Source organism: Phocoena sinus, chromosome 2 (genome assembly GCF_008692025.1).
Source record: "Phocoena sinus isolate mPhoSin1 chromosome 2, mPhoSin1.pri, whole genome shotgun sequence".
In the NCBI taxonomy this organism is placed as follows: domain Eukaryota; kingdom Metazoa; phylum Chordata; class Mammalia; order Artiodactyla; family Phocoenidae; genus Phocoena; species Phocoena sinus.
Genome location: NC_045764.1, coordinates 58,203,342 through 58,230,868, shown reverse-complemented (window position 1 = coordinate 58,230,868; position 27,527 = coordinate 58,203,342). Strand labels below are relative to the sequence as shown.

At 52.2% G+C, this 27,527-nt stretch overlaps 1 protein-coding gene across 1 annotated transcript in view; it reads left to right on the top strand.

Annotated features, from left to right (window-relative positions):
- The window catches only part of ACSBG1 (acyl-CoA synthetase bubblegum family member 1), a 48,776-nt gene that overhangs the window by 18,077 nt on the left and 3,172 nt on the right, over positions 1–27,527 (top strand). Inside the window, exons 2-11 of the mRNA XM_032623511.1 lie at positions 4,792–4,892; positions 17,342–17,562; positions 18,022–18,110; positions 18,412–18,532; positions 23,467–23,547; positions 23,639–23,788; positions 24,141–24,317; positions 25,103–25,284; positions 26,257–26,487; positions 27,181–27,398. Of these exons, the coding sequence (XP_032479402.1) occupies positions 4,792–4,892; positions 17,342–17,562; positions 18,022–18,110; positions 18,412–18,532; positions 23,467–23,547; positions 23,639–23,788; positions 24,141–24,317; positions 25,103–25,284; positions 26,257–26,487; positions 27,181–27,398 (1,571 nt within the window). The remainder of the gene's footprint in view (positions 1–4,791; positions 4,893–17,341; positions 17,563–18,021; positions 18,111–18,411; positions 18,533–23,466; positions 23,548–23,638; positions 23,789–24,140; positions 24,318–25,102; positions 25,285–26,256; positions 26,488–27,180; positions 27,399–27,527) is intronic.

Here is a 27,527-nt window from a genome sequence, read left to right as displayed (position 1 = left end):
CATGTGGGCTTAGGAGGCGGTAAATTGCAGTCCGGTACCGAGGCCGGGAGCCAGTGAGTCGTGTCCAGGAAGGAGGGCAGGTGCCCCCTTAGCCCAGCCAGGCCGCAAGGTGACTCACGCTGTGTCTCTATTGCAGGATGGTTTTGTGGTGCTGGAACTCTCTGGGGCTGATGCGGCTTTCCCGGGGAATGCTGGGACAAGCTCTCTGAGGTTCTCACTCTCTCCCCGGTGAGCTCGCAGGGTGTGGCCACCCCTCAGGGACCATGCCAGAGGCACTCCTGCTCAGGTCTGCCAGCTCCACCCTGAGGACCATGTAAGGAACAAGGATCCCACCCTCTTCCCACCTCCCGGCCCCCATGCTGCCTCCCCGAGGGAGTACCCAGGCTTGGCCGGGTGTCTGGACCCCCAGACTTGGATTGGGTCTTTTCACCCTACTTAGTCACCATCCTAATCTCACCAAAGAATTTCTTCCTACTTATTCCGCAAAAGATCCATGAGAGTTCACCAGTAAGGATGAGAGCTGTTGATCTACTAAGCACTTTACATGTATCCTCTTATCCTCACAACAGCCATAGGATTTAGGCAGAAAACCTAGGCTCAGAGAGGTACAGTGACTTGCCCAAGGTTGCACGGCAAGTAAAGTGACTTGAACAGGCCGACTCTGGTAAATCTCAACGCTCTATTGTTTCAAGAAATCATTTATTGTACACCTACTGCACACAGAGCAGAGGGTTGATTGGGAAGAAAGAGCCACAGAAATAAAGAGGAGATGGATCCCCATCCATGAGGGTTTCACACAGAAAACGAAGGCTCCCCTCGACTTACATGTCACACACATAGTGACAACTTAGGAACAATTAGATCCAACGAACATTTACTGAGCTCCAACTGCATGCCAGAGAGTACTTAGGGACAGAGGTCAGGGTTGAATCAGACATGACCCGTACTCTCAAGGAGCTTCCCAAGCCACGTGTGGCCTTCAAAGCCCAAACCTGAGTGTTTGAGGGCTGCAAGGGTGAGAGGTGTTGGGGATAATCCGGGAGGACTTCCTGGAGGAGCTGAAGGAAGCTTTTGGCAGGCTGTGTCTTTAAATGGTCCCCATCAGCTCTTCTGCCAAGATTGGAGGAGAAAGGAGAGCCAGTTCAGAGAGAGGAGAGTGCGGGCTCTCCCAGGCTCCTCTGCCTGCCCCACACACCTCACAGTATGTCTGCTCACACATGCCCTTCAAGTGTTTCCTTGCTCCCCATGCTACTGGGCAGGTGCTGAAGAAGTTTTTGCTTCTGTGAAAGTGAGTAAAGGCAAGATGCTCATAGTGTGTGTGTGTGTGTGTGTGTGTGTGTGTGTGTGTGGAGTGTGAGCTGGGGTTGAGAGCAATTCCCGTCCTCACCAGGGATACTTTTTGGACCTTCTTCCTCCCAGGAATGAGTAAAGCAGAGGCAAGTCAGCCTCCTTGGGCCATTCTCCCACCATTACTGTCATACTGCTGCTTAGGAACTTCCGCCTCTGGGACTGAGCCAAGTTCTGGGGCGCTGTATTCCAGGAGGAGTCTAAGATTCCAGAATGATGGGGATACCGTGTCAATCACCTTTGCCAGGCTCATCGTGTTGACTATAATAGTCGTACCTCACTTGCTGGGGTCATTTACCAGCCACTTGTACCTTCTGGGACGGCAGCAAGAATTAGAAGGGGCCCAAAATGCTTTTGAGGAGTCAAAACTGAAGGGATTGCTCCCCAAATCTCTTTTCTTTGAGGAAAACATTATAAATTTCACTTTGGAAGCCATCTCCTCTGAGTTAACTGACAATTCTAACAAGCTTGGATATTTTATTTCCTAGTCTGCTACCAAAAAACCCTGTAAAGTAGGAGGGAGGTGAGTTGCTAGAGGCCAGCACAGTGACAGTGGCAAGAAGTGACCACTAGTAATGCAGGTGAGAATTAAAAACGAAAGATGACCGTGGCCAACAAAGACGTGTGAGGCAGCAGCCACCTTGGGAAGGGGCAGATGGCCCTCGACGCGACGCAGTTTCGCTCATTTTTGTGTTACAAGCCAGACCTGTAGAGTTTGTTACTAGTATGACCTTGAGTGAAGTGAGCAGGAAAAAGTTATAGGGGGGTCCAGCAAATTCTGTTTCAGATGATGGACAAGGATACCCTCCCCCTAAGGGGACTAAATCTTGAAGGTTCAAACCAAGAGGAAGAGCATACTTTACTCATTTGGATAATTAGGTGTTTTTTTTTTAAATTAACTTATTTTATTTTTGGCTGCGTTGGGTCTTCGTTTCTGTGCGGGCTTTCTCTAGTTGCGGTGATTGGCTGCTCTTTGTTGCGGTGCGCGGGCTTCTCATGGCGGTGGCTTCTCTTGCTGCGGAGCATGGTCTCTAGGCGTGCGGGCTTCAGTAGTTGTGGCACGTGGGCACAGTAGTTGTGGCTCGTGGCTCTAGAGCACAGGCTCAGTAGTTGTGGCGCACGGGCTTAGTTGCTCCGCAGCATGTGGGATCTTCCCGGATCAGGGCTCGAACCCGTGTCCCCTGCATTGGCAGGCAGATTCTTAACCACTGTGCCACCAGGGAAACCTGTTTAGCTATTTTAAAACCAGAACCAGTTTATGCAAATTTTATTAGGTGGCAGAAATGCTGCCTGTACCTTTTGATGGTGAGGGTTTAAAAACAGGCTTGTTTGTGAGGAAGCAGTTAAGAAGGTGGGAGATTACAGCCAGTGATCGCCTTGGCTAATTTGGGGGTGGCTGCCCACAGCTGGTGATTTCAAAAGCTGATTGGCTTTAAACATTGGGTTTACCCTGTGGGCAGCCCTATCTTTTTTTTTTTTTTTTTAAAGATGTTGGGGGTAGGAGTTTATTAATTAATTTATTTATTTTTGCTGTGTTGGGTCTTCATTTCTGTGCGAGGGCTTTCTCTAGTTGTGGCAAGCGGGGGCCACTCTTCATCGCGGTGCACGGGCCTCTCACTATCGCGGCCTCTCTTGTTGCGGAGCACAGGCTCCAGACGCGCAGGCTCAGTAGTTGTGGCTCACAGACCTAGTTGCTCCGCAGCGTGTGGGATCCTCCCAGACCAGGGCTCGAACCCGTGTCCCCTGCATTAGCAGGCAGACTCTCAACCACTGCGCCACCAGGGAAGCCCAGCCCTATCTTTTGAGGACAGGGGCCGAGACAGAGCATGGATGTTACACCAAGTTCACAATCCTCCCCCGGACTCTCAGTGTGGGACCCTCCGCCTAGTTATGTGCGTGTCCCCCCATTTGCCCTGTAATTGTCTGAGCCCAGAGTGCAGGAGTCATTTGATAACATTATAGTCTTCTTTGTCCCAAGGTGGAGGCAGCTTTCACTCAACAACCCAAGAGAGTAATGGCAGTAACCGATGAACCAAAGTCAGCAGGACAAGTCCCACGGTGTTCAGAACCCTCTGTTTCCCTCTGCCTGGCACAGCAGGCCTCACCCCAGAAGCATGCTTTGTCATCTTTTCAGTCCTTCCGGCAGCCTCCCTGGAGCAGGTCACCATAGCAACAGAAGGGCTGCTTCAGCCCCGTGGCCCAGCCTTGTTCACAAAGTTCCCAAGAAGGGGACCAGCTTGGCACCCCACTCATCCCCCTCCTCCTCACTGCCCTCCCTTCATAACCTCATGATATCTTTTGCTTTAAAACCTATCTCAGGTTCTTAAACAGACTGGCACCAGGTGGGCCTGAATGTGTTTGCAAACTTAATTTAAACCTGCGGTACCAGCAAGGAGTAAGGACGAATGTGAGAAGCAGGTAACTGAGCAAGCTGCCTGGGGACTAGGTAGGGATGGGACCAGCCCCACCCTGACAGACAGTTGGGATTCCCTGGAGCCAAGGTCCTGCCCTCAGGGCTACCAAGACCAGCTGCACAGGTTGCACACTGCACAACTCCAGTAGGATCTGCTTACATACCCGATGACTGTGAAAGGTGTCCCTGGAGTTGAGTAATCCTGCTTGACCCTGAGGTGTATATTGAACCCCATCTGCTCATCCACCCAGGAGTCTGAGATCTGGCCAGTTGAACCCTGAGGAGGAATTCTGTCAAGGAGCAGTGAGGCCGGGTTGATAATGGAGGCCCAGTAACCCCACGGGCTGTGTTGACCAGAAGAGGAGATTCATTGTCCAGAGCCGCCAAGCCTGGGAGGCAAGGGGGATCTGGGCCAGGAGTGAAGACAGATGGCAAGAGCCCCAGATTTCCCTGGTCCCATGCCTGTTCTGTCCATCAGGGCATGGACATAGGGCACACTCACAGACACCGTTGCAGGGGAGAGGGCCTCACTTGGGGGCCTGCTTAGGACTCGTGAGAGCTGTAGGAGTGTCCTCAGCTCCACTCTGAGTTTCTAAGCGTGGCTATTCCCAAAGCCTGAGGGCTGGTGGGTGTGGAGAGAAAGGGGGTGGGGGCACCTCCCAACCCTCAAAGTTTTCATGCCACTGGAGTGGTGCTCAGAATCCTCCAGTGCCAGACCCCAAGCCTTTCTTTGTTCAGATGGGGACACTTGAGCCCAGAGAGAGGCATGCATTTGCCCAGAGTCTCACAGCAAATTAAAGCAGAGCAGGACTTGATTTTTCTTTCTACTGAGTCCTTAGAACCTGAAGGGGGAGGGTGGCATGGGGGTGAGGTTAACTCCTGCAACTACTAAGGTCTTGTCCCCTGACTCACCCAGGAGGCAGAGATGCCATCGTCACCCCCCGGGGCTGCTGAGACGTGTTCTGGGCCAGCAGCAGGAGTCCAGGCCAGTCTGCCATCTTCTAACAATTGTTTTCCCTCTCCCCTGCCAGCTCCCTGACTGACGGGCACACACTCTCCAAAGAGCCCCTAAGCCATGCTCTCAAGCTCTCGTCCCCAGTGAAGGTGAAAGATCCCCAGTTGAATTCTCCAGGTGAGCCAGGTGGGAGGCTGCTGGGCAGAGCCGGGTGGTCCAGGGCAGGGATGGAGCTGTACTGGGTGTGCTGGAGGGGGTTGACGGGACACTAACGAAGCAAGCCAGGGGACCCACGCAGGACAGAATTTTGGGGGACTGGGAAGGCGGAAATCCTGACCTCCATGCCCACAGGGACCGCACCACGCCCCTACCCTCTTTGGCGCCATCAGGGCCAAGCCTGATGGAAGGAAGCGGGAGGAAGTTTTTTCTTCAAGAAGTTTGGGAAGGAGAGAGGTCAGAGGTAGAAAGACAGCTGGGGCCTCATCCAGAGCAAGCCGTTGCTGAAGGATGGGAGGAGGCCCAGATAAGCAAGGCCTTGGAGAGTCCAAGCTGGTTGACTGGGCCCAGGGGCAGGCTGGCCGGCCCGAGCTGGCAGAGTTGCTTCTGGAAGCTTGGGAGGCCACACGCTCTTTCAAGGACGTTCACTTCCAGATAATTGCACCTTGTGAGAAACAGAGTTATCATTTACCCTGACGAGTCAGCAAAATGATAATAACACAGCTTTTGTTCATTTTTATTGGCTGCACAACAATATTGTAGCAACAACAGACATTTAAAAAAAAATGCAAGGAATCGGTGCGTGGCACAGAGGGTCACTGCCTCCCGGGTTCAGTGCTGTCCTTGGGATGGTACATTGTTGGTATCTTGTTGCTGGTCTGTGTCACCTCTCAGGGCTGAAGAGCTTCCTCTGAGGTGCTGGTTTGCTCAGTTGTGATTTGCCCAGCTTCAGGCTCCTCAGAGAAGCCAGGTGGTGATCGCGAGGCCACTCCAGCCCCCTTGGGCGTTCGTTTGGGTGGGAGCTGGTCGGGGGAGATGACAAGCTGACTGTTGAACTGCTTGTGTATTTTTTTTTGTTTTTTTTGTGGTACGCGGGCCTCTCACTGTTGTGGCCTCTCCCGTTGCGGAGCACAGGCTCCGGACGCGCAGGCTCAGTGGCCATGGCTCACGGGCCCAGCCGCTCCGCGGCATGTGGGATCTTCCCGGATCGGGGCACGAACCCGTGTCCCCTGCATTGGCAGGCGGACTCTCAACCACTGCGCCACCAGGGAAGCCCTGCTTGTGTATTTCGTAGAATGTTCTTCGATGTGGGTACATCCGGGGTCTTCCTCGTGGCTAAACAGGGATTGTGGGTTTAGGGGAGTGGGTGGTAGCATTTGAAGTGGGAATAGCTGGGGAGGCCAGTTCCAAATGGGGCAATAAAGAGGCCAGTGAAGGCGGAGAGGACTGGAGCCTTTGTTCTGAAGACTCTTCCCTCAGAGTTTCTTCTGACTTGGCTTTCCCGGTCAGAGGACAGGTCTGATGTGAGGGCAGGAACAGAGTTGGGACCTCTCTGCTCTGTCACAAGCTCTGTCGTGGGCTGGAGGGCAGAAAGCTGGGCCAAGGTCACCATTCCCATGGTCTGTGAGGAAGCTGAGACGTAAAAGGTGTAACAAGGGGAGACACCAGACCAGGGCTTCAGATACCCTGCTCCCCAGGCTGCCTGGTCCCTTGGAGATCAAACGCCAATCCCCTCACCGCGGCGGGGCTCGCTGCTGCCATTAGACAAGCTGCCCCTCTCCCAGGCTGGGTGTCTTGGGGTGGCCTCGGCAGGGATCTGGCCTGAGGTGTGCACTTTCCTGGAGTGGACTCTGCCTCTCTGCTCTTCCTTAGAGATGAAGAAGGACCTGGACCAAGGAAAGCATTGATCGATTTCTGAGGGGAAGGGTTTGAAAGGCACCGAGAGAGCCCAGGAGAGGGGCCAGCTGGGCCCAGGCAACTGCCACGCTGTCTTCCCGAGAGCCAGGGCAGCTTGCTGCGTCACCTCTGGCAGGTCCCATCAGCTTGCTCAGGCTTTCTTTCCTTGGACTGGATAATTCCTTCTCTGCAGCGCTTATAGAGCAGCTGTCAGCACCCGGGCACTGTGCACAGCAAAGCCCTGGAGCTCAGAAGTCCTGACTGTGAGTGATGGCATTGGTGTTTTGCAACTCAAGGGGCAGGAAGGGAGCCAATGTGGTGCAAGTTCAGCGTCCCGTGGAGCATTCCGTGTCGGGAGTGTTTCCAAGGAGGAACAAGTAATCCGAGCCCCTTGGGCCTCAGTTGCTTAATCTTAGTTAGCATCTGACAGCACTGCAGCAGTGGGGCACAGAGAATAGACAGGTTTCAAACAAGCGGGCAGGGAATCCCAGAGAGGGACCCATCAGAGAGGGCTGGCAGCCAGGGACCAGGCAAAGGCCGAGGGTGGGGAGTGGGGCATCAATTTTAAAGGAGGGGTGGGGAAGGAGTAGTCAACTGTAGGGGAGGCAGCAGAGCCATTCTGGTTTATCAGGACTTCGGGAACCTGGTAGGGACAGCCAGGCTGGGGGCGAACCTGGACTCTCCATCCTCTGCGCAGGGCTAGGCTGCTGGGGATACTGAGATGGACAGTATCCTACCCTCAGAGAACTCCTAGTCTGAGGGCAGACAGGCTCTGGGTGAAGGGCACACAGAGGCTGAGGAAGGAAGGCCTGCTACCTGGGAACTGGGTGATCAGGGTGCTTCCTGGATGAGGAGGACCTCTAGCTGGCCTCAGACGTTTAAGCTCCCTCTGGGCCTGGGCCTGAGCTGAGTGGTCTGCCCTTGGGAGTTTAGCATCTAGGGCTGGTGATAAGAAGAAGGGGACAGTCTGGGAGGGGCTGAGGAGGCTTCTCAGCACCATTGCCCAAAGGACCCCAGGCACTGCCCAGGGCAGTGCCAGGCAGACCTCATTGGCTCCCACAAGCCTGCCCTGTGGGTCACACTCCTCTGAACCCCAACTCGTGTAGCCTCCAGGGTTTTGAGGGGGGGGGGCTCTGGAATGCAGCTGCAGTAAGATCCAGATTCACCATGGCTTGAGTGCCCACTGTGAGCTGGCCTGGCCCTGGGGCTTATCTGCACGATTCCCCAGCAGCTCCAAGAGTCCTGGCTCCAGACTCTGTATGGGAGAGGACATTGGAGCAGCCACATGTGGGAAGGGGCCTCGAAGCTGCCATTTCCATAAAATTGAGGAAAGGCAACTATCTGTACCAAAGACTGTTTGGGGAGAGGGGCTTCAGCGGATTACAAGAGGGGTTAAATCGTTCTTCCCCACACATCTGCCCCCTTAATAAGAGCAACTTTTACTGAACATTTACCGTATGCTAAGCTCTGTGCTCAGGGATAAACTTTCATCTTTCATCTTCTCTTCATGGCAGCAGCGGGGTAGGCACTTTTATCGTTCTCATGTGGTAGGGCAAACTGAGCTCAGACAAGTTCAGTGAGTTCTCAGAATGACACAGCTAGTAAGATGTGGAAGTCTTAACCGGCACACTGCCTCTTTGGGACCGTTTAGGTGTGGTCCTCTCCCCTCCTGCATGCCCTGACCAGCCCCTGCCTCCTAACTGCCAAGCTGCAGTCCCTCTGGAGAGCTCTTAGAGGCTTGCCTGCAGGAATCAGAGTTCACCTGGGTCTCCTTGAGTTCCCAAGAAGCTGGAGGGTCCTCAAGCTCTGGTCCCCAGGCTGGGCTCTGAGCTGCCCAGATGGCTGTTCTCCCGGGGACAGCTCCACTGAGTTGGGCCACAGAGCAGCTGGGATCTGACCTCCACACAAAGGCAGCCTTGTGCTGGGCCTAGGCATACATTTTTTTCTAGCCCTTTCTGGGTTAAGAGTGAACCCCAGCTGGATCAAGGCAATGTCAAGACCACAGGAAAGAGGAGGGGATCTAAGGCAAGCAGCTGCTGGGGATGGGGCTGGTGGAGGTGCTGGCCAGACCTGTTCCGTGCACTCACTCTCCCTAGGAAACTCTCACACTCACTGGGGCGTTTTGAGCTGGAGGTCAGGAGGCTGGGAGCTCAGCCCAGCTTGTTCACCAGGCCTCCCTCTGTCCCACGCTCCTACCCTTTCCCAAATGTTTCAAGGGCATGTGTGGTGTTTCATCTGGAAGGAGACCGGTACTACCCTTGTCCTCAGGGAGCTCAGAGCCTGCAGCTGGGGGGCAAGGAGGGGCCCTGGGCACAGTGTGAGGCAGGGGATCGCTGTCATTTCAGCTTCTGGTGGGAGTGGGGGTAGGGGAAGGTAGAACGACTTCCCAGAGGTCAGAGGAAATGGGAACAGGTGGTAATCTCAGCCACGCCAGCTGAAAAAAGCAGAGCCTCTGGGGATCCTTGTAAAAACTCTTCCCTAATCAAAATGTCCAGTTCTGTCAAGCCACAGGTGTGCCAAGGGCTGGACAAACTGTTCTGGCCCAGGCAGGCCCTGACCCTAATCTCTCATCATGTCCTGAAGCCACCGTGGGCTCTTCCCCTCATATATCCCCAGAGTACCTGGCATAGGGCTAAGCAGGTTCCAAAGACCCTTAGCAAAGGGTCCCTGTATGAAGAGGGACCCCCTGGTGCTCGTCCCAGACGAGCCTTTGCAGCAGGGGCTGCAGGATGCCGTGGCCTGAAGATAGACATCTGTCCCGGCCCTAGAACCACATTTACCCAGGATCAGTGTCTCCCTCCTTCTTCTTAATCAGCTTCATTCCGAGGCCGTTCCCACAGACTGCAGAAAACACCCCAGGCTTCTCCTCTCTGCTCTCGTGTTTCTCCCTTTTCCAGCTAATTGAGAGTGACTTCCTCTGCTGTTCAGGAGCCTTTATTCCAGAGCCCCAGAGAACACAGCTCTCTGCCTGCCTCACCACTCCCAGCACAATGGGTGATTGTAAGACACAGGCCGGGGTCAGGCCAAGACGAGGTGGGGCAACATGAGAGAGAGAGAGAGCAGGAGAGGAGACAGAGGCAGGACAAAGTGCAAGCGGGACCTTGGGACAGCCTGCCCCCAGCGCTCAGCGGACATTCTCCGGGTGTGTGCTTGGGGCTGTTGGCTGCAGGCTGCCTGCTAGCTGGGTTCTCTGTAGATCTACCCATAGATCTAACCCTTGGATGCCGTTCGGAATCAGGTCTGGTTTGGATGTGGGGTGCCTTGCTGGGTGATAGGGACCTTGATTGGGTCCTGGGCATGTTTTGCAGCAGTGAGGTGGCTGGGCATGGGATAGACCTACGCCCCTGTTGAGTTTCGAGGTGAGGGGATGGGGACAAATTTAAGGGTCTGGCAACCCATCCCGATTTCTTCCATTTCTGCTATCCTCCAAGGAATCACCTGCAGGTAGGCAGGCTGAGACGTACCAGAGCAGCCCTGGACCCACTGGTGATGCCTCCCTCCTGCTCAGTTCTGAGCAGCCTACTTTGTGGCAGAGGGTCAGGGGACTCAGGTACCACTCTCCTCTTCCGCCAACACCATCCCCAAAGGAATAGACCATGGACCCCCGAGCCTAAACCTCATTCACTGACCAGCCCCCTAGCCACTGGATGCAAGGCAGCTGCCAGTCAGAGGTCTTGTCCTAGTCAGTCCCAGCTCTGCCCCTAACTTGCTGTGACCTTGGCCATTCCTTCCCCCTCTGAGACTCAGTTTCTTCTCCCTCTGATGGTACTATGTGTAGGAATGCCCTGCCTCCACTGCTCAAGGATGCCCTACCCCCCACCGCTCCCCCACCACTGAGGTCTCAGTCTATATCCCTGATGGGCATCACATGTTCAGTTTTATTTATTCTTTTGGCAAACATTTATTGCAAGTCCAGTGCTTGCATCAGAAGTTCAGAGTCTAGTCAGAAAGGACGGAGACAGATTTCTTGAGCACCCACCGTGTGCTAAGCTTTTTAACAATATTACTTTGATGCAGATCTTTTTAGTTTTCTCTCTGCATTTTTATATGCACTTTTGTTTGTTCCTTTTTTTTCTGTTGAGGGTATACTCTGGACATCTCCTTGTGTTATTAAATATTTTTTAAATACTATTTTGATGACTGCCTATGAATCCATGATATGGCTGTACCCTAATGAAATTATCATGTCCCCCTATTGGACACTGGGTTTTTTCCAATGATTTTGTTAATAGAAACAGAGCTGCTAAGATATCCATCTCCCTGTTCTCACTCTATGTGTCTCTGATTGTTTCCCATGGGTACTTTCTAGAAGTGTGATTGCCGCGTCAGAAGTTACTTCTTTTTTAATCCCTTTGATATTTATTGCTAAATTGCTCCCGGGAAAGTCATACTAATTCACACTTCCAAATGGCACAGCACCCTTGCCAGCAGTGGGTGTTGTCTAATTCCATCTTTGCTACTTCATGTTCTTTGATTTTAGGAGAAACCCAGGTAGGTATGTAGGTAGGAAGGTAGGTAAGTAGGTAGGTACATAGGTAGATAGGTGAGTTCAGATGGCTTTAGTTGATGGAGGTTATCATGAGGACAGGCAGGGAAGAAAGGACGCTTAGAAAGTGTCCAGTGGGGGCGGGAAGAAAGAGACCTCCGTGGTTCCCCACTGTGGTGACAACCACTGTGGCTCAAACCCAGCCCCTCTCTGCTGCACTGCCACTGCCTGCTTCTCTCTGCTACCCACGCTGTGCTAGGACTCCTACCACCCCCTGATCTCAGTGGATCTGTCATGATCTCTGCAAGTCACTGTCCAACTCTGCAAGAGAGAGGCTCTGAGTGGATCAATCACCGCCCACAAGGAGCGCTCCCTCGGGGCAAGGCCCAGCACGATGACCTCATGACCCCTGTGCAAGGCATGGGGTTCTGGGCCCATTGCTGTGGCCAGGGGAGCAGGACCAATATCCAGTGCTTTGTGGGCAAAGGACCCCTTCTGACTGCTCTGCCCACCTTGCTGATAGCTAAAACTTGGTCTTCTACCTCGCTGTCCAGAGATTTCTCTTCTGACAAAGACGAGATTGGGAGAGAGAATGGTGTGAGCAAAGGCCCAGAGGTGGGGATACATGGACATGAGAAGCGGGAGAGGATGAGACACTGCAGCCAGGGAGGCTCATCTATCTTCGCTTCCATCAGTTCCTAAGCCTGAGGCCACTGAGCTGTGGTGGACTCAGGTCAGGAGGGCACTGAGCGGGGCTGGGTCTTGCCAGGTCCTACCTGGGGGCTCTCAAGCGTGCAGGACGGAGGTTCAGCCTGCCGTGGCCCACTTGGGCAGGCATCTGCTCTGCGGGCCCACCTCTCTCTGTACTTGGGCAGCAATGTGTCCTGCACCACCCTCATCCATCCTGGGGGGAAGGGAGGAGGGGAGAGAGGGAAAGGCCCAGGTTCCCTGGACACACAGTCATTCAGTCCAGCCTCTGGGACTGGGATGGGACACAGACTGATTTGTGCTTCTGCTAAGGCCCCCTGCCCTCTTCTCGGGTCCAGGCTTCTGTGCTCAGGACACAGGGAGGAATCAGACCTGCCTTTTAGAGCCTCCAGCCTGGTGGGAGAGGCAGACCCAACCAGGATTTGGCCCGCAGTGAGGCTCAGGCACTAAAGTCCCCAGTGAGGGGGTGGCACTTGGGGCATGAAAGGTGGGAGAGGTGGATGTGATGGGGGAAGGGTGTTTTAGGCAGAGTCACAGCATGGGCAAAGGCCCGGGGGTGGGTGGGAATTAAGGGAACCGGGAGCAGCTCAGATTGGCTGTGCTGAGGTGGGCAGAGACTGGCGAGCCCCTTTGGGGAGGGCCTTCCTGAGAGGCCACAGTGAGGACATCACCCTGTGGTCAAGGGGAGATGTGGGTGGCTTTCGAACAGGTCAGATATGGGTTCAGAAATGTCGCTCTGGGAGCCTCTGGAATGTAGGAAGAGGCAGTGGCTGGAGGTCCTGGCTGCCCAAGGTCACCGAGCCAGAGCCCCAGCGCAGGACTTGGGCAGGAGGCATGACAGTCCTTTCCCAGGGGAGATGTGGGTTCTGGGGTCGGCCTAGAACCCCACCGTGACCCCAGCATGGCCAACTGGAACTGTGTGGATTTGGGAGTCAGACTGTGGGTTGGGATCCCAGCTCTGCCAGCGGTGACTTAGCCTCTGTGAGTCTCACAGGATGGAAGGTTGTTAAACACGAGGTCATAGAACAAGGTGGCACGCAGCCCTCCTGGCACAAGTAGGGTGCTCAGTAAATGGGAGCTGTGCCCATTCTAATTCCTTCAAGTGAAGGAGAATGACTGGGCCTCTGGGAGGCCAAGGGCAGGGGCAGACCCCTTCCCACCAAAGTCTTCCCTTCTGGCTAGTCTGGGGTTCAGACAGCTGAGCCTGTGCGGTAAATATAGAGAGAAAGGGCTGGGCCGGAGCTGCACTGCCTGGTCACCCTTCCCGAAGGGCGTGGGTCCACCAGGGGCCAGGCCTCTCATCCCCATCACAAAGCAGCTGGGCTAAGAGAAGACTGATCTCACAGACCAACTGCCTTTCCTTCCCTTGTCCATTCCTTCTTTCCTCCTTCTGAGAAGGATGTGAGATGACTTAACCCCATAGCGAAGACACCATCAGATAAAAAACTAACACAGGGGAAAGGCAGAACCGTGTAGTTAGTGGGAGGGAAGAAATCAGGAGAAGGAACTCTGTCCAAAACGTCCATCAAAATTTTACATGCTTTTTTCTTCAGATGCAGTAAACCCGCTTCTAGAAATCTATCCTTTGGAAAGCCTAAGGGCTAAAACCTGGAAATCATTTGAGTGTCTTTCAATGGGGAAGTGGTTGTGATATGTACATTATGATATGAAATTATGATGTGGCCAATGGAGCTGTATCAACACAGCCACACACACACACACACACACACACACACACACACACACACACACAATGAGAGAGATACATTAATGTCACGGAAGTTAAAAATGGATGATTTGCCTAATGGCTGTCTGAATGTAGGAGCCAACATTTAAAAATCAGATGATCACACATAAACACCCAGATTTCAGGTAGCCCTCGGTTTCCTTTCCTCCTGGGCACCAAATCCTAGAGCCAAGGAGCAGCCACCCCTTTAGATGAAGCGTGTGCTCCCCCCACCCCACAGTCCCTGCCACTCCATGTTGCCTCCCTGACACTGAGGCTGGGGTCGGGGCAGTGATCACTACCCTTGTGTTGCAGCTTTCCTTAGTAAAACGTTGCACTATTCTCTGTCTTTATCAAAAGACAGAGAAACAAAAGGTGGACTACAAGGGCCACGTGTCTCAAGGAAAATGAGAGGGAGCCTATTTCTTTGTGAAAATGAAGACTGTGCCTCTGTATTTCACATGCAAATTCTGGGGCACTTCATTCATTTATTGTTTACTCTTATATATTTTTTATTATGAAGCTGGTACATTACCTACCTATCCCCTATGGACATTTTGGGTTTGCTACCCTTGATTAATATAAGAGTAACATGATTCTTTTTTTTTCCCTTTGGATAAAAAAACAACAGCAACAGAATTAAAAAGAATTCCTTGTATGTATATCTGTATAAGCATGACATACACCAAATGTGAACAGTGGTTACTTAGACAGGCAACATTAAGAAAGCCCTATCCCATTTTATATCATGTACTTCTAAATTGTTTTCTATTTCTTAGAACACATATGTATTGTTTTGTGATTTTTTTTAAAAAGGTTATAACTTAAAAGATGATAAGTTAAAGTTAAAACTTTTGGCGGAGGGAAGCTTTCACAGCAGATCGTAAGCCTTACCTGTGATGATCTTGGCAAGGCTGGGGGAACAGGTAGATGGAGTGCAGCATGAGCGTCTAGCAGTGCCCACAGGAGAAATTTGCTTTTTATGGTCTAAGCACGAAGAGGAACCTGTACCAGGGAAAGGAAGAGAGCTACCAGCTACGGGGAAGTGACTCTGCCAGGCTCTGGGCACGCAGGCCGGGCTACCTCACGGAACTCTTGTCCCAATTTGGGTGAGGAGATTGTGTGTCGGCGTTCCATCCTTCCTCCCTTTTTTCTTTTTTTGGCTGTGCCACGCACCTTGTGGGATCTTAATTCCCCAAACAGGGACCGAACCCAGGCCCTCAGCAGTGAAAGTGCAGAGTCCTAACCACTGCACCACCAGGGAATTCCCCTTCCTCCCATTTCTAAAAGCAGTTTTATTGAAGTGTACTTTATATGCCATCGAATTTGCCCATTTTAAGTGTAACGATTTGTCACTTTTTCATTGAAAAAAGTCACTTTTTCTACAATTTTTAGCAAATTTTCAGTTGTACAAACATCACAGCAATCCAATTTTAGAACTTTTCCATCACCCCAAAAAGATCCTTGGTGTCCACTTGTAGTCACTCCCCATTCCCACCCCAAGCCTCAGGCAACCACTCATCTGCTTTCTATCATTTCTGCCTTTTCTGGACATTCCATGTAAATGGAATCAGACGATACATGGTCCTTTGCTTTTGGCTTCTTTCACCGAACATGTTTTTGAGTTTCATCCATGGTGTTGCCTGTATCAGTACTTTGTTCCTTTTTAGTGCTAAATAGTATTCCGCTGTGTGGAGAGACCACATTTAGTTTTCACTTACCAGTTGATGGACATTTGGTTGTTCCCGCTTTTTGACTACTATAAATAATGCTGCTATGAACATTCATGTACAAGTCTTTGTGGGGATGTGTGTTTTCGTTTCTCTTGGGTAGATACCTAAGAGTGGAATTGCTGGGTTGTATAGTAGATTTATGTTCAATTTTTTTAAGAAACTGCTAAACTGGCTTCCAATATGGCTGCACCATTTTACATTCCCACCACCTGTATGAGGGCTACAGTCTCTCCATAACCTCTCCAACCCTTTGTGCTTGACGATGATTAAAATGGAGCTAGGAGGAGAAAGACTTTCCTAGGTCACACAGCAGGGAGTGGCAGAACGGAATTGGAACCCAGGTCAACCTGACTCCACAGCCTGTGTCTTTGCCCTGGTCTGCTCATGTGAATGGACTTTCACCTTGTGCAGGGGCTGGAGACCCTAAAGAGGTTGATCACTGGGACCTGCCAGGCTGGGGTCCCAGGTTATGGGAAAGGGGCTTAGAGATGTCTGAGAGGTGATTGGAGAGGGGTCCTCAGCGGCCCTGGCTCACGCCTCCACCTGGGGATGTGGGTCTCAGTCTGGGGAGGTGGTGGATGCCAGCCAGCATGGTTCTGACTTCTGTCAGTACACAAGGCCTGGCACTGGGTGACCTTCTCTCTGCCCCAGCCCACATTCCCAGGCTGACATTCCCCTGCCTCAGACATTCCCTTCTTCTGCTTGGGCCGGAATATGTCCCCTTGTCCCCCATCCTTGGCCTCCATGGGAGGAAGGATGGGCTCTCCTGTCCCAGCCCCAGGACATTTACCTCTTTCTGCCAACTTCAGGGTCCACATGAAACCTTAGAGTGTTGAACAGGAGAGACAAGGTCATCAGTCCATCTGCTGCCTCGGGGAAGGGCTGGTCACAGGACCCCTGTTGGTCCCACCTCAAAATGGACATCCAAGGAGGTGGGACCTCTCCATCTCAGCATGGGTCTGGCTAGCAGGTGGCAGGGTAGCCCCTGTGGTCCTAGTCAGCCCTCACTCCCCCACCCTTGGGTCGCCTTTTTAGAATGACCGCCATGGCCCCAAAAAGTGGCCTCGTGGACAAAAGGATCTAGACCACCCATCCAAGCCTCCTTTGCAAATGATCTGGAGAACTTAGAAAAAGGAGGAAGAACAAAAGTGTGCATTTATTGAGCCCCAACTATATGCCAAGGCTTTTTCATTTTTTTGACCCTCATATCATCCATGAGAACTAAACCCTTACCTTTCCCCTGAGAAAACAGACTCAGAGGTTCAACGGCTCACCTCACATCTCACATACTAAATGTTAAAGCTCTGTTCCCACCTACCGCACACAGTAAAAAAGTCTAGGTTGTGCCTGGGACACTGTCCCAAGTGTGAGCATTGGCCTCAGGCATACCTTTCCCACTGTGTGACCTTGGGGAAATGACTGAACCTCTCTGAGCTGCAGCTGCCCCATCTGTAAAATGGGGCTACCAGACCCATGTTGTGCAGACTAGATGAGATCCCCATGTGAGGGATTCGCATGGGCCTGGCACTAGGCAAGAATGAGCAGAGATGGGTAGATTATTTCCTGGGACTGGGAAATTTTCCAGGCTAGTGATCAGAGCCTGCTGGCTTTCAGTCTCCTCTAACCCCTTGGAAGGGGCTATTTTTGATGCTTTGACCTTCTGTCAATTGGGTCTGTCCCCAACCCATTCTCAGGAGGCAGAGGAAGGGTAGAAACCCCAAAGGATCTGACAGTCCCACTCTTCTGGGGCAGCCACAAATCCACTGCAGACTGCCCACCCTCAGGGGGCAAATCCCAGCTGGCAGGAAAATGTCTCTAGGGTCCCCAAGGCCTCCTCCTCCCCTCCAGCTATTCTCTCTCCTCTTCCTTGCTGCATCCCTAGAGGCTTGCCCATCCTTCAAGGCTGTCAGACCTCCCCCAACAGGGAGCCTCCTGGTGTGTCTGCCAGCCCCCTTGGCCCAGTGCCCAAGGCATTGTTGGGACCAGAGGCCTGGGAGTTCTGCTTAAGGTAGGACCAAGGGTCCCCTGGGGACAACCCTGGGCTGGCACGATCCAAGCTGTGGTCTCCTGGACCCTGCAGAGGAGGCGCTGTGGACAACTCAGGCCGATGGGCGCGTCCACCTGCGCATAGACCCCAGCTGCCCACAGACTCCCTACACTGTGCATCGGATGTTCTGCGAGGCTCTGGACAAGTACGGGGACCTCAGCGCTCTGGGCTTCAAGCGACAGGGCATGTGGGAGCACATCTCCTACAACCAATACTACCTGCTGGCCCGCAAAGCCGCCAAGGGCTTCCTAAAGGTGAGGGAGCCCCTCAAGGCACAGCCTCTCCCCTCCCCAGCCCTGCCTTCCAGCTCTGGCCCTCACAGGCCTCTTTCCGACGCCCCACTGGGCAAGCCCTTAGAAAGGATAACAGTAAAAACCAGCCCATTTATTGAGCTAATTGTCCGCTCTGGCCTGGTGCTGAGGGTTTACGTTCACTGGGCCCTTGCCATGTGCCAGGACGTGACACGAGCTTCTCGTTTTTTGTCCCATTCAAGGGGCCTGAGAAGCCTGGTGCACTGGGTTGAGGTCTGGGCTCCCCGGGAAGGCCCTGGGAGGGGCAGCAAGGGCTGTTGAGTGACTCATCCCCCAGGGCACTCTCTAATGAGGGAGCCTGGGAGGGTGGTCCCTCAGGTGGGCGGCAGGGTCCCTGCAGTTTGGAAGGGGGGCTTGGTGAGAATGAGAGGCTGACCCGGCCTGTCTGCCTTTGGCCTGGAGCTCGGCCTGGAGCGGGCCCACAGCGTGGCCATCCTCGGCTTCAACTCCCCGGAGTGGTTCTTCTCGGCAGTGGGCACAGTATTCGCAGGGTGAGTGGCTGAGGGAGGGGCTGGGTCTCCAGTGGGTTGGAGGTGGGCAGAGAGCGGAGAGAGGGTCGTCATCTCTTTTTAGGGGCCCCCAACCCCGTCCCCAGCATCCCATCTCTTCCCCGGGGCCCTCCCCAGCACCACCTTTGTCCCTGCTCTGCCTAGGGCGACTGTGCTGAGCTACCTGTCTGGGCCACGGGAGCTCTCTGGGCCTGGGGGCTGTGGGTGTGTCGGGCAGGGGGCTGGGCCAATGGGGTGGCCCACTGCACCTGCCCAGACACGCATCCTCCTGGGTCTCCTGCAGTGGCATCGTCACTGGCATCTACACAACCAGCTCCCCTGAAGCCTGCCGGTATATCGCCCATGACTGCCGTGCCAACATCATCGTGGTCGACACGCAGAAGCAGCTGGAAAAGATCCTGAAGGTTTGGGGGAAAGGGACCAGGGCCATGGGGGTCAGACTGGGCGTCCTCACAGACCTCCAGCTTACAAAGGGCTTTTCCACCCTCCCTGCCAGAATCCTCCATCATTCTCAACAGCAACCCGCCCCACCACACGGACACAGGCAGGGCAATGGCCGCCGACCCATTTGCCAGGTCTGAAAATTGAGGCCCAGAATGTCCAAGGGACATACCCCACATTCCCCAGCCAGCCTGCTGTTCCCCATGGCTTTCCCTTCAGGGAAGGGTTGTGTGCCCTGAGGGTGGCTCAGGGCTCTGACACGTGAGCACCCAAGTCTGAGTCTCAATGGGGAGTGGGGGTGTGGGCTGCCACAGGGTGGGGCTTGGGCTAAGCCACAGCAAGTGCCGCAGGGTCTTCTGAAGACAGCAGGGCACTGGAGGGGCTCAACAGTGCCTCTTGGGGCAGCTGGGTCTTTTCTGGAGCATTGATGCCTCCTGATTCATTTAAGGTCCCTCCCTGATTGGCTGTGTCCCCATGGGCACCACGCTGGCATGCAGTGGCCTGAGGGCACCTCTGTGCCCCAGCTACACCCAGTAGCCTGCAAGATCCTCCAAGGCTCCCTGCATCTCAAAGGAGGCTCCCGGGTTGACTTGTTGGCTTGGCCCTAGTTCACCTGGACCTCAGCTCCCCACCTGTACCTGAGGGCAGGAGAAGTGGTCTCCAACCTCCTAGGACTGTGGGATCTGGATCGCAGGACGGGCCTTCCCTCAGCTTGCGTGAAGTCCTTTTCTGTCTCCACTCCTTTTGAACCCTGTCGTCAGGGTTCCCTCATTCTGAGGGCCTCCATTCTGTCTGATTTGGATAAATGCTTGAGACTGGGGGAGGAGATGTGGGTGCAGATAAAGTGGCCCAAAGTGAACAGCTCTGAGAGACTGAGGTGAACCCGAGCTGTCCTCAGCACCCCCTTTCGCCCTCCCCCTCCCCAAGCACTTGGGCCCTTCACTTCATAGAAAGGGGACAAACATTTAGAGAAGAGGGCACAGCAGGGGTGTCCCAGGCCCCCTAGGACTCATCGGGGCCCTGATTTCCTCAGGTTTGGAGCCTTCATAGATGCCAGAGCCCTCTGACCCAGGTGCCCCCAGGCCAGCTTTGCTTGAAGCCCCACCGGTTTAAGATTCCTTGAGGGCCTCAGCTACCAAGTAGCAATGGTGTTAGCTCTCATCCTCAGCCTTACCCGAGGGAGTCACACACTCCTCAGCGTGGGCGCTCATGTCAGAACCCCAGAGTGGGGAGGGCAGTGGAGCTTTAAAAAGCCCCCCAATAGTTTTGCCCCATCCCTCAGGGAGACAACCGCTCTGCACAGAGGGTTGATCTGATCTCAATGCCCTCCCCCTGCCCCATTTTACCACTGAAGAAACCGAGGCCCAGACCTACTGAATCAGAAATGTCCACCCTAGGTAATTATTTAAAATTCGTATTATGAAACTTTCCAGATAAACAAAAATAGAGAGAAGAGTGTAGTGGACCCACATAGAGTGCTCATCCAGATTTAATCATCATCACTGTTTTTTTGTCACACTCATTTCATCAGTTTACCTATTTTGCTGAAGTATTTGAAGGCAAATCTCTGACATCACAGCATTTCACCCCCCGAATATTTCAATACCTCTAACATATATGACATTTTTCTTAATCACAAGTAACTTTATCACCTTTATTTACACAAGTCAAAGAATTCTTTCATATCATCTAATACCAGCAATGTCTTTTTACAGTTGGTTCATTTGAATCAAGATCTAAACCAGGCCCCTGTGTTGCATTTGGTGGTGTCTCTTAAGAGTCTTTTAATTCAAAACAAAGGCCCCACCTTTTGTTTCCCGTACCATACACCAGTGTGGTCCAGGACCAACAGCATCCCCCGGGAGCTTAGTTTCAGAACCTCCCCCCCAGACCTACTGATTCCAAAACTCGGGGTATGGGGCCCACGCCTCCTGGTGATTCTGACACAGGCTCAAGTGTGAGAACCTCTGTCATTGACATGCTGCAGAAACTAGGTTAGCCGTCCTGAGCTGTTGTTCAGCTTGTCCCTCTAACCTCTGCACTTCTTGTTAGATGGCAAGTGTTGATGCATTTCAGATTAGACAGTGATTGGCAGGAACAACCCATAGGTGGCGCTGTGTACTTCCCATGGCACAGCCTCAAGAGGCACGTGATGTCAGGTGGTACCTCGTAGTGAACTCTGAGTTTCATCCCTGGATTCCTGTGGTGGCTATCTGCTCATCCACTGTGACATTCCCCATCAGCCTTTCTCCACCGATGATCTTTGCCTGAATTAATTATTTCATGAGCCATGGGAAAATATTTGTTTTCTAATTGATCAGCTGGGATTCTTCTCCAAAGGAAGAACTTTCTCTCATCACCCGGGACTCTTTGCTACCTGAAGCACCCCATTTGTACACAGCAGGTGTGGTAGACAGAATAATGATCTATGTTGGTGACTGTTCCACGCATATTTTAAAGAATGTGCATTCTGCAGTTGTTGGGTAGAATGTTCTATAAATGTTAATAATGTCAACTTGATTGATAGTGTTCTAACGTTGTTTAAGTCATCTATATCCCTGTTGATCTTCTGTCTACTTGGGCTAACAAATACTGAGAAAGGGAACATTGAAGTCTCCAGTTATTGTTGAGGATTATCTATTTATCCTTTTGGTTCTGTCTTTGCTTCGTGTATTTTGAAGCTCTGTTATGTATACACATATTTAGGTTGTTATGCCCTCTGGACGAATTAATCCCCTTATCATTAAGAAATGTCCCTCTTCATCTCTGGCAACTGTTCCTCCAAAGTTACTTTGTCTTAAATTAATATAGCCACTCCAGATTTCTTATGATCGATGTTTGCATGGTATATATGTTTGCATTGTTTCACTTTTAACCTACCTGTGTCCTTATATTTAAAGCAAGACTCTTACAGATAGCGTATAGCTGGGTCATGCCTTTTAATCCAGTCTGACAAAATTGTCTATAAAACTACCAGTTGGCTGTTTTGCATTTGTCCGATCCATTCTCTGATCCTTTTCTCCCCTTTCATGACTTCTTTTGGATGGAGTTTTCTGTTTTTATTTTCGTTTGTTTTTGAGTATTCCATTCTATCCATTGGTTTACTAGCTCTCCCTCTAGTGTTTGCTCTAGGGCTTACACTACGCAACTTTAACTCATCACAGTCTACTTTCAAATAATATTATGATATAATATTGTACTACTTTACATATAATGTAGGAATCTTACAGCAGTGTACTTCCTTCTCTCTCCCATACTTTGTGCTATTGTCATTTATACTTAAATTCTGTGTGAGTTATAACTCCTGCAATGCAGTATTTTAAACCGTCAAGTATCATTCAAAGAAATTTTAAAGGAAGGAAAAAATGTCTTTTTATTTACCCACGTATTTGCCATTTCTGGCACTCTTCATCCCTTTATGTCGAACCCAAGTTTTCATCTGGTTCATCTTCCTTCCTCCTTAAGAATTTTCTTTCTTTTTTTTAAATTTTACTTTTTTTATTGGAGTATAGTTGTTTTACAATGTTATGTTAGTTTCTACTGTACAGTGAAGTGGAGTTCCCTGTGCTATACAGCATGTTCTTATTTTCTACACATTAGCATATATATGTTCATCTTCAACATTTCTTGCAATACAAGTCTGAAGACAATGCATTCTGTCAGCTTCTCTTTGCCTGAAAACTTGTTCATTTTTGCTTTCATTTTCTGAAAGATATTTTCATTTAGTTTATAGTCCTAGGTTGACAGGGTTTCCTTTTTTTTTCTTTCAGCTCTTTAAAGACTTCATCCCAGTGTTTTCTACTTTGCATAGCTTCTGATAAGAAGTCTATAATTTCTTATTTTTGTCCCTTTCCACATGGTGTATCTTGCTTTTCTGGCCGCTTTTAAGATTTTTTCCCTTGTCACTGGTTTACAACAGTTGGATTATATTGTGTCTTGGTGTGGTTTTTCTTTGTGATTATCCTGCTTGGGGTTCACCGGGAGTCTTGAATTGATGGATTTATAGTTTTAATCAAGTTTGGAAATTTCTCAGACTTTTTTCAATTAAAAAAAATATTTCCTGGGACTCCAGTTACACATATGTTAGGCTTTTTAGTTTTCTCCTGCAGGTTAATTTTTTCCATTATTTTTTTCTCTCTTTCAATTTCATTTTGAGACTTGTGTTTAATTAAGCCTTTCAGAGCAGGTTTAGATAGCCTTTCCTCTAAGGCTAATTTAGCCCCAGACCTATGACCTGACCCTTCTGGGGTCTCTATTTCCAGAGGTCCCTCCACTCTGGCTGATGGAGACACAAACAGTTCTGGCCCCGTACATGCTTTTGTTTGTCTTCTAGCCCTAGTCCTTGATCTTCCTCCAGCATTTATTCTTCATCTAGTTTCACGGAGTTTCACCTATGCCTGTGCAGGTTGATAATCCGCCAAAGAATCAAGATGACCCCTAAAGAAATTTCTAGAACTCTTTCTCTGCATAGTTCTCTCCTGTCTGGTATTCTGTCCCACAGATTCTAGGCACCCCGGCTTTCCTGAACTCTGACCTCTGACACCTCAACTCAGTGAGATAACTGAGTTCTGGTTTCCCTCTACCCTTTCCTCTCTTCTCTCTTCTGCAGTCACGCAGTCCCCTGTGGCACTCAGCCAGGCCCCAGGTTGTCTGGTTTTCCTTTAATAGAAGTCATTCCTTGCCCCCTGCTCATCCCACCTTTGCTGCTCCAAAGTTCTCATGATGGGGAACCATGCATGAAGGGTGGCAAGTGTCCTGCTGAGTGAAAGGTCAGAGCTGGGGACCAACAACCTTTGCCACAAGGTGCCTGCCAGGCTGACTAACACCTGGAGATGGGGCTCTTCTCAAGAGGTGACTTTTTAAAATGAAACCCCATTTATTTTTCCTGTCAATACAGATCTGGAAAAACCTGCCACACCTGAAGGCAGTAGTGATATTTCAAGAATCTCCTCCGACAAAGATGGCCAATGTGTACACGGTATGGGTAAAGGGCTCGTGTGGGGCAGGTGGGGTCTGTGTGAGCCTGCCCAGCTCACCTGGCCTGTCTGCACTCTCCCACCTGGCCGCAGATGGAGGAGTTCATGGATCTGGGGAATGAGGTGACTGAGGAGGCCCTGGACACCATCATCAATGCCCAGCAGCCTAACCAGTGCTGCGTGTTGGTCTACACGTCAGGCACCACTGGGAACCCCAAGGGCGTGATGCTGAGTCAAGACAATGTAGGACAGATGCCCAGATGGGTGGGGGTGGGCTATGGGTGGATCTGGGCAGTGGCCCTGCCCTAACAACTCCCAGGGAGTTTCCTTCAGTCCCTCAGCTCAGGGAGCTGGGATAAGTAGGACAACCCTTAAGTCTGTGGTACAGACTGAGCCCAGCAAAATGGTGGGGATTGGGAGGGGGAGGCCTGTCCCAGGGTGTTTCCTGCAGAGATGCCCAGGAGGGTGAACAACCTCTAGGGTGTTCAAAGAACACTCCAAAGAAATAGCCCAAGCCCACAGGGTGGCCACAGATGTGAACACTTCCAGGGCTGGCTTTGTAGACACTGCCAGGACCCATCTGCCTGTCCGCCAGATCACATGGACAGCACATTACGGCAGCCAGGCCGGTGACATCCAACCCGCAGAAGTCCAACAGGAGGTGGTGGTCAGCTACCTGCCCCTCAGCCACATAGCTGCCCAGATCTATGACCTGTGGACAGGCATCCAGTGGGGGGCCCAGGTCTGCTTTGCTGAGACTGATGCCCTGAAGGTCAGTCTGCCTCTCTGCCTAAGTGGGTGTCCAAGTGTGTGTGCAAGGGCCTGCCCGAGTGTGTGCTTGTGTCTGTGGGCCCTGTGTGTGCATCATAAGCATGCCGGTTCCCCATGTGTTTATCAGTCAGAATTCTTTCAACTGCAGTTAGCACAGCCTGACTCAGATGATCAAACGAGAAGGGAAACTGATGATATTACAAAAAGGAAAGTTGAGTCAGAGTGGTGTGTGGGTCCACAGCGCCATCTAGGACGGGCCACCCTCAGAGTAAGATCACAGGATTGTCACAGATGGCCACAGCCCTGCCCTGCATCCCAGCCTCATAAACTACACCTGTGCTTGGGATCCTTCTTGTAACCATGAGGAGAACGTCCCCAGAGCCCCCTAGCAAACTTCCCCCTCCCCTACATTGGCCCAAATGTTGTCCCATGTCCATCCATCAACCAGTCACTGCTTAAGGGAATGGGATTACCATGTTGGAGTTAGACTAATAAAAAGTCACTGCCCCCAGGACTGGGAGGGGACTGAGGTACTTCTGAAGCATCTGGCCACCCTGGTACCTGAGCTACATCAAGGTTCTTTTAGCAAAGAAGGGCAGCGAGTAGATGGCTGTTGAGTGGTAGCCGACAGCATGTAACATGAGTTGCATGCGGTGTGTGCGTACACCTGTGTGAGCTACTGTATACAGGATGCCTGCGTGTGTGCACGCTGACTCTGGTGACACGGGCCTCCTGGCTCCCGGCCGGCTCTGAACCACAGCCCTGTCTCTCGCTGGCTGCGAACAGGGGAGCCTGGTGAACACGCTGAGGGAAGTGGAGCCCACGTCCCACATGGGGGTGCCGCGGGTGTGGGAGAAGATCATGGAGCGGATCCAGGAGGTGGCGGCTCAGTCTGGCTTCATCCGGCGCAAGATGCTGCTGTGGGCCATGTCGGTGACCTTGGAGCAGAACCTCACCTGCCCGAGCAGGTAGAGAGGGCCAGGGGGCAGGAGGCCTGGGGAGGCAGCAGGGCTGGGTCATAACCCCAGGACACAACCTAGGATCTGATAGGCCAGGTTTGTCCACGCCCCATTGGCCAGGCTTGTCCAGACCCCTGCACAGAGGCCCCATCAGTGGCTGGGCTTGAGCCCTGTTCTCTTGCCAGATCCCACAGGAGACCATCACCCCATCTTTGGGTCTGACTGCAAGGACTGACTTGCTCCCTCTGGGGTGGCACTTACCTCCCTGGGAGCAGCTCCTGGCAGCCTCCTGAGGGGTCTCCTCCTGACTTCCGTAGGTGGCTATAGAGAAGGGGCCACAGTGATGGGGGTTTTCCAGCCTTCCCATAATCCAAAGTGACCACTCATCTCTCGCCCACAGCCTTTCGATTGCTTTAAAATTCCCAACCAGTGCTGTGGGAGGATCAATGGCATAAATCTGGCCTGTTCCAATTTAGAAATATTTTCCATTACTAGTGTGTCTGTGAAACGGTCTCATGTCTCAAGAGACATGTACACGTGTCTGTGCACTTAGGGCTTCATTTGCACAGACATGAACAGTGAATATGCATGAATGACCCATTCAAGAGCTTCAAACGGGATCAGACACGTTTGTGTCTGTGCATATATACTTCAAGTCTCTGCAAGTGTGTATTACTGTGTGTGCGAACTTGCGTGCATCTGTGTTGTCTGTGCAAGCATACACAGCTGAATCTGGTTTTCTAACTTCCCAGCTCAAGACGTGTTTGCACATAACTACATGTACACACCTAGGCCCGCATGCATGTTCACAGGCAGGGCCAATATTACAAATATTTAGCAGTGGATTCAGCGTCGCCACTAACCAATCAGAATAGATCATTGGAACGGCCATTCCGGGTACCCACTGAACACCCACCCTTTTAATGCAAGTGTGTGTGTGTGTGTGTTGTCTTCTGTGAGCCATTCTCCCTCTCCCACCAGCGATCTGAAGCCCTTCACAACCCGACTGGCAGATTACCTGGTGCTAGCCAAAGTCCGCCAGGCACTGGGCTTTGCCAAGTGTCAGAAAAACTTCTACGGAGGAGCCCCCATGACCGCGGAGACACAGCACTTCTTCCTGGGCCTCAACATCCGCTTGTATGCGGGCTATGGTCTCAGCGAGACCTCAGGCCCTCACTTCATGTCCAGCCCCTACAACTACCGGCTCTACAGGTGTGGCCCAGGTTTCAGCACATATGCCAGCCTGCACGTCCTGGCTGGCACCCTTCAGTGCCGCCCCCTGCTGATTAGGTCCCTGAGCCCAGGCCACTGGACTATGGGTCCCTGAGTGCCAACAGCTCTATCTTGGGCCAAGTCCCTTGGCCAGGCCCGAGTCTCGCGGGGATGGTCTCTGTGACAGTGTCACTTGGGTCTGTGGTTGCAAACAGCCTTGCAGCCCAGGGGCTCCCTGAGCAGGGCTCTGATGGAGGAATTTCCCTTTGGCCTCTCCCTCCAGTAGGGTGGGGTGTGTTAGAGGGTGTCCCAGCATTGCTGGTAGCCCTGGTTTCATCTGGGATGGGAGCTGGGGGGACTGGGCCGGTCCTCTGGTGTGGGGTAGGGGGCAATCAGCTCTAGGGAGTGAGTTGAAGGATTCTCTGTTGTGCTTAAATACCTCCCCTCCCTGCTTGCCCATCACAGTGCTTAAAGTTGTCCCATTAGGATTTCCCCCACTGATTCATTCACTCACCTAAAAACCTTTAACTGGCCCTACGTCTCAGCTCTGAGGACCCTATTAAATTACAAAAATCCTGGGAAAGGACATTCTAGCCATCGGTGAAGACTAGATGGATCAGACTAGGGGCTGACCCAGGGCTTGGAGGAAACTGCTCCCTCTGACCATGCCTCCCGGCCCCTCCATCCCCCCAGCTCCGGCAAGGTGGTGCCGGGCTGCCGGGTGAAGCTGGTGAATGAGGATGCAGAGGGCATCGGAGAGATCTGCCTGTGGGGCCGCACGATCTTCATGGGCTACCTGAACATGGAGGACAAGACGTGTGAGGCCATTGATGCCGACGGCTGGCTGCACACGGGCGACTCAGGCCACCTGGACGCCGACGGCTTCCTCTACATCACTGGGCGTCTCAAAGGTGAGCGCCTCTGGCTGGGTTCGAGGCTGTGCTGGGACGTCGGAGGAATTATACTGCCACCACAATTTGTACCCACTACAAGTGTTGAGCCCTTATTCAGTGCCACACACCTTGAATGACATCATTTTA